Here is a 7,500-nt window from a genome sequence, read left to right as displayed (position 1 = left end):
CCGTTGCCTCCCTCGAGAGGATTTGCAATGCGATATTAACACTCTGACAGACATACAGACAGACAGAGAGACAGAAGTCGCCCCGAGAGATGTTCGAAGTTTATTAGGTTCTTCTCCTCCTCCTCCTCCAGGAGAGAACATTTATTCTCTTCAAAGGTTTTAATTATATTGTGTTGTCTTGAAGATAAGAGGTTTTCCTTTCTGTAGGGGAAAATGTTTTATCACATCTATATATAACAGTTAGTCGTACTTTTAAAAAGTGATTTAAAAAGTGAACAGAGAGAGAGAGAGAGAGAGAGAGAGAGAGAGAGAGAGAGAGAGAGAGAGAAACAGGCAGTCTTATCACTCATCCCAAAACCCATATTCACATAAAAAAAAGAAGAAAAAAAAATTTCAGTGCCAGAAGAAGAACCTCTGTCGTTCCATCGTCTCCCCACTTACATTTTTATTCCTTCCTTCCTTCCTTCCTTCTAGTACTTCCTGGAGTGGGGCAAAAACGCCCATTTGACGCTCGAACCGCGCCTGATACAGAGCAGGATCCGAGCTCAGTATCTGTTGTACCCAGGAAAGATCTCCAGTGTTTTACGAGGGAAACGAGATCGGTTCTTCTCTTGGAAGGAGGAAGGCGGTTCTCATCTCCTGAGATACAGGGCGGGAAAATGGCTGATCTTTGTGAGAGAAGACTGCAAAGGGTCTTATTTATTGGGAGTAATTTCCTGCATTTTGGCCAAACGAAAATGAATGTGTAGTATAGAATAAAAGGTATCTAAAAGGGGGTGGGATGGGGTGTGTGGGGTTGTGGGGTTGGGTGGGGTGTGCAGTGTGGGATGGGTGTAGGATGGGTTGTGAGGTGTGGTTTAGGGAAGGGTGTGGGGTGGGGTGTGGGATAGGTTGTGAGGTGTGGGATTTGTGTCGGGGTGTGGAGTGTGGTTTGAGGAGAGAGAGAGAGAGAGAGAGCTGCAATAGAATCGCTGATGTATTTCAAATATTAATCTTGAATATAACATCACACATTATCATTAGAGCAGCTAAAAACTAATGCTATATTATTAACAAAATATCATAGCTTCATATTCATCACCGTCAGTAACTAAGAACTATTTAGAAAGATAAATAAAATCACTCACACATATATACTCTGTATGCATACACAGAAAAAAAATACTTACACGTATACCACCGTCTCCCAATGACATGTCATGAATCGCAGGAAGTCGTAACAGGTTGATGACGAAATAGATCAGGTGAGACGCCCCTTTATGTTCGAAATAATGGCCTGTCTGCCCATCGGTGTCTTATTCATTGATTCTCGTGAAATGAGCCATAAATCCTCATCCTCTTGGAGAAGAAATTCTCTTCCAACTTAATTATTTATTCAAATCCTCCATCCCTGGAAACCATTTCCCCAACAACTCAAAGAAGCACGAGGGAGTAATTCCAGCAATACCTTTCCAGTTTCCAGGCACACGCGGATCAAGTTTCCACCAAAAAGACTAGCAATAAAAGAGTAATCAGTTTAACTGATGGAACTACGCGAATAACGCCAACGGCTTCCAGTCCAGGAGAAGTGCTGGTAGTCACGCTGGATGAAAAAGCGCAGCAGTTTTTTTATAAACGCGGATTCCATATGGAATGGGAATGCACTAAGGTCCTTAAGGAATGAACTGAACCAGTTCAGAGCTTTAAACGGATTGAGAGAGAGAGAGAGAGAGAGAGAGAGAGAGAGAGAGAGAGAGAGAGAGAGAGAGAATTCATATCATATCTTAAAAATGACAGCAATGTCCAAAGAAATATACAAATACTGTTTCTTATCTTTGGTGATTAAATTTACATTTCCATCAGACGAACGATGTTGAAAATGAAACGGCAAATATTTGAGCTTAAAATAACTTATCTTCAAAGATCATTTTAAATAGACAGCGACTGTTATCATACTTGCAATTACCCTTCTTCAATCCTTCATCCCAGATTAGGATGCAGTTGAATCGAATTTATTAGCAATTTTATAACTAAATCGTCAGTAATGTCATCCTTGTTCCTTCCAGGGAGTAAAACTAAAACCTTAAGTCGTTTCAAGATTCTGGAGACAGACCAAAGAAACGATTCCAGATTCATTCAGGAGTCAATTCAAAAGGGTTGAATCTTCAGCTCTCACTCATTATCACGATCAACCCACCCCCACACACCACCTAACACTCACTCACACCCCACACCACACACCACACACTCCCCACACCCTCACACACCACCCGCACCACAACCCACACACCACCCACATCAAACACACGACACACACACACCCACCCACATCAAACCCCACCCACACCCCACGCACTAAACCCGCACCCAACACCACCCACATATCACCCCACCCATACCACACAATTAACCCCACACCACCCACACCTCCGACCACCACTGCACTCCACACGCCATCCCACCCACTCACCTTCACCACCCCATCCACACCTAAACCCTCACACCTCCACACACCACACCCAACATCGTCCCATACTCTAACGGTAATTAATTTTCATGTACTCTCTCTCTCTCTCTCTCTCTCTCTCTCTCTCTCTCTCTCTCTCTCTGAGTGACAGCAGGCGACCCCAGACAGACAGAGAAGCTGAAACAAAACCTCCTGAATCCCGAAGAGGCAGGAGATGATCCATCACCATTTCCCAAGAATAGAAATAATGGGAAGAACGCGAAGAAAAGGACGAAAGGGGAAGAAACGTAAAAAAAGGAAAGAGGTGATAACGTTGGAAGAAAGACAGAAAGGAGAAGAGAAAAGGGGGAGAAAGGACACGAAAGTGATTGGTGTCTTAGATGAGTTTCCTGCTGATATTTGCATACAAATAATTCGTCTCTCTCCTCACTCGTATTTTCTCTCTTTTCTGGTTATATTTCTTGTTAAGAGTTTTTTCTAATTTTGCTTTTCGTTCTAGAGGGAGATGAGAGATATATAGAAAATGGTGTCTTTCTTATGTAATACTTATTTGGAAGATATAAATAAAATTTCTTTTTTATGTATATGATATATATATATATATATATATATATATATATATATATATATATATATATATATATCTATATATATATATATATATATATATATATATATATATATATAATGTAACGTATTTATGTATGTATACCCACAGACTCTTCTTCAGGACATCCACTCAATCAATCAATCACTATAAATTGAACTGAATCCAAAAAGGGCAATTAATAATTATTTATCCGATATCGACGGAAAAGCAAATTTATTGAAACGTAAAGTCAAAGGACAATAAATCCAAGTGAAAAAATTATTCTGCCTCTTGAATTTGAATTTGATTTTATTTTCAGTTACTCACGGAAGAGGTATTTTGCCACAAAAGCGATACTGTGATATGAATTGCAGAGAAGTGACAATAGATTCTTTTTAACGAAAAAGAAACCCATTTTGGAGTTCGTTACAACTTTGCAAAAAAAAACAATGGTGTTTCAAGTCCTTTATTGACTTAAATATAATTTAAAATAGGCAACATGAATCATTTGACGATGAATTACTTCCGTAATTATATTTTAATGAAATAAGATTAATAAAAGTAATGGAAGGTACATAACGTTTCAGTTTCCATAAATCGTTTCGAGGTGATATAAAATTCATCAGATATTATGAATCCTTAAATGGATAGATACGAATGCAAAGTTCATCATTGTTATGCAATATTTATATCTGTATCAATTTTATGTTGTTTGTGTAGAATATGTAATATTGTTGTTTTAGAAATCATCGTGGATTCAAATCCATAATGGAACAGCGAACATTTACATATTTCTGATGGATTGACAACTTCCCTAAAATGTTGGTTCTGCGTTGAAACTGTTCAGCCCTCATGATGAGATACCGTCTCTCTCTCTCTCTCTCTCTCTCTCTCTCTCTCTTGATGTTTATGAAGACTAAACAAGAATAGCAAGTTTTATATTTATTATAATATTGTTTTTATTAATTTCAAATTTATTGTATTTCTTTTTTTCATTTTTAGTCTATAAAAATTCACTGGAACAAAATATTTATGCAATTTACTACATATTTCAGTTTTATTTCCTTTAGTTTCTTCATTTATGAAAATCCATTAAAATCAAATAAACCAGATTTATTTGAAAAATGGTTCGATCTTAACATGAAGCATCACTTATTATTAAAACATCAAGAAAAAATATAGAATGTTAAAGCAGAATATTCTGCCCACTTGAGATATATATATATATATATTATATATATATATATATATATATATATATATATATATAATAGGTATATAGATATATATATATATGTTATATATATATATAATATATTATATAGCGTTCCAAGGTATGGCGGTTACTAGTAACTCGAAAAATAGAAGACTTGTAGGAGGAAGTACATCTCAGGTGGTCGTTAAAATACATTTTTTGCAACGTTTCAAAACACAAAGGTTTCATTTTCAAGCTGTAAAGACATAAAACAATAAAATTAACATTAAAAGTGCTAAATTACAAATAAAAGACATAATACATTATCAAAAACAAGATAAAAAAAAATAAATAAAAACTAGTTAGCAGAACCAACCATCAAGAGAGAAAGGAAGGACAGAAGTCAGAAGGAACAAACCAGAAATGACCGGTAACAGCTCACGTTAGGTAAAGAGTTGTCGAGGAAGACTGCCAAGTGTTCAATTGAGGAACAAGCTGTTTAATAAACAAAGACTCCAGAATTGTCAGTAGTTTGCCATTCGGTGCCCGTCCCAATATTTCAAAATCTTTGTATTGTATATTCTGCTTGCATTTATTCGCGTGTTGTCTGATATTAGAAAATTCAGGATTAGCAAGTTTGTTACCAGTTCTATAGCTAACGCCCTTATGGCAATCAATTCTGACCCTCAGTCTCTGTTTACCAATGTATCATTAAGAAACTCTTTCCTGAAACTGACTCCCTTTTTTATAATTTTAATAAATCTGATTTTAAGAAACTGTTGCAACTGGCAGTGCAGGACACTGCCTTCATTTTTAATAATAATTGTTACACTCAAATCGATCGTATGGCTATGGGTTCTCCATTAGGGCCCATATTTGCAGGCATTTTTATGTGCTCCCAGGAGGAGCATTTTTTAGACACCTGTCCTTTGAGTTACCATCCGCTATTCTACAAAAGGGACGTTGACGATACCTTCGCGCTTTTTAAATCCAAGTACGACGCTGAACGATTTCTTCATTTCATTAACAGCGCACACCCAAATATAAAATTTACCATGGAGTGCGAAAGTGATAATAAACTACCATTCTTAGATGTTTTAGTCTTACGACAATATGATCATTTTAATACTTCAGTTTACAGGAAGAGAACTTTTACAGGATTAGGTTCAAATTTTTATAGTCACTGTTTTTATGGTTTTAAATTAAATTCTTTATCCACATTACTTCATCGTGCCTTCTCATTGACATCTAGTTGGGAATTTTTTAACGAAGAAATCAACTTTTTACGTCAATATTTTACCAACAATTATCTTCCCACTACACTTTTTCACAGGTATGTTTGTAAACTTCTTAATAACGTTTTTATCCCAAAAGTCTCCTTACCTACAGTGCCTAAGCTTCCATTTTATGCAAATGTACCTTTAATCCATGACAAAAATTTCTACGATGCACTAAGAAAACTCAAATTTGATTATATACCAGCTATTAGATTTAATATCATCCCAACAAACCCACTCAGTTTAGGTAGTTTGTTTAAATTCAAGGATAAACTTGACCCTTTGATGACCTCATGTGTTGTATACAAGTTTAATTGCCCTAGATGTAATCTGGGGACCTACGTGGGATCCACACAGAGGTTACTGAGGGTCAGAATTGATTGTCATAAGGGCGTTAGCTATAGAACTGGTAACAAACTTGCTAATCCTGAATTTTCTAATATCAGACAACACGCGAATAAATGCAAGCAGAATATACAATACAAAGATTTTGAAATATTGGGACGGGCACCGAATGGCAAACTACTGACAATTCTGGAGTCCTTGTTTATTAAACAGCTTGTTCCTCAATTGAACACTTGCTTGGCAGTCTTCCTCGACAACTCTTTACCTAACGTGAGCTGTTACCGGTCATTTCTGGTTTGTTCCTTCTGACTTCTGTCCTTCCTTCCTCTCTTGATGGTTGGTTCTGCTAACTAGTTTTTATTTTTTTTTTTATCTTGTTTTTTATAATGTATTATGTCTTTTATTTGTAATTTAGCGCTTTTAATGTTAATTTTATTGTTTTATGTCTTTACAGCTTGAAAATGAAACCATTGTGTTTTGAAACGTTGCAATAAATGTATTTTAAGGACCACCTGAGATGTACTTCCTCCTACAAGTCTTCTATATATATATATATATATATATATATATATATATATATATATATATATATATATATATATATATATATATATATATATACACACACACACACACATATATATATATATATATATAATATATATATATATATATCATACATACATATATATATACGTATATATCTGCTTGCAGTGTCATTTTGAAGGATGGGAAAATGCTTAAACCTTTAAGGCAATTTGGGTTTCAAAAAGTCTTAAGCCCACAAGATAGATTGTTTTTTGATGACGGTTTATTCTCTCTCTCTCTCTCTCTCTCTGTCTTCAACAAACCGTACGCGTTTCCCCTCCCGTATATGGCTCTCCTCTCAAAAATATCTCCCGGAATCCTGGAAACTGCAAAGGACCCCCAGACAATCCTTCCGAGTACAAGAAATTAATCTACTAACAGGGGATAAATCCTACTTTTCCTTTCCTTCTCTTTTCCTGTGTTTCCTTCTACTCACAACTTTGTAACTCAGTCGGTTTTATTTATTTGATAAAGAAAAGGAAAAATTAATCTCAGAATGTTGGTGGGACTTTTGGTCGATGTAATCCCTTGGAACATTACACACGAGTTAGGGGCTTTGGAAATCCACAGAATGATGTATCTCGTATTCTCTCTCTCTCTCTCTCTCTCTCTCTCTCTCTCTCTCTCTCTCTCTCTTCAGATTCATACATCTCTTCAATATTAGTTTTCCACGTTTTCGATAGAAAAAGAAAGACTTTTGACAGTTGTGGACCCACAAGGGGAACCTTTAAATCCCCCTGAATCCCTAAAATGAATCCCAAGCCACAGAATTAATCCCTTTTCTTCTCCTTCTTCTCCTTCTTCTTCTTCTTCTTTTTCTTCTTCTTCTTCTTCTTCTTCCATTCGCAGAATCCCACACTGAATCATTTGTGGTCGGGATCCAAAAAGCAAGAAACCGAACGGCCATTTAGACAGAGAGAGAGAGAGAGAGAGAGAGAGAGAGAGAGAGAGAGAGAGAGAGAGAGAGAGAGAGAGAGAGAGTACAGTTCCAAAGAGATTCAGGGAATAAACGACTGTCTTTTCATTATATGTTTAATATTCCTTTTGTTCTTTCAGTGAT

The 7,500-nt window shown here is 36.1% G+C and overlaps 1 protein-coding gene across 1 annotated transcript in view; it reads left to right on the top strand.

Annotated features, from left to right (window-relative positions):
• LOC135208111 (WASH complex subunit 3-like) overlaps positions 1-7,500 on the top strand; it is a 66,938-nt gene that overhangs the window by 55,968 nt on the left and 3,470 nt on the right. The window contains exon 2 of the mRNA XM_064240259.1: positions 2,149-2,522. Within this exon, the coding sequence (XP_064096329.1) occupies positions 2,149-2,522 (374 nt within the window). The remainder of the gene's footprint in view (positions 1-2,148; positions 2,523-7,500) is intronic.

The sequence above is a fragment of the Macrobrachium nipponense genome, chromosome 34 (assembly GCF_015104395.2).
Source record: "Macrobrachium nipponense isolate FS-2020 chromosome 34, ASM1510439v2, whole genome shotgun sequence".
In the NCBI taxonomy this organism is placed as follows: Eukaryota; Metazoa; Arthropoda; class Malacostraca; order Decapoda; family Palaemonidae; genus Macrobrachium; species Macrobrachium nipponense.
The sequence above is the reverse complement of the archived record's forward strand: the minus strand, read 5'-3'. Positions and strand labels throughout refer to the sequence as shown.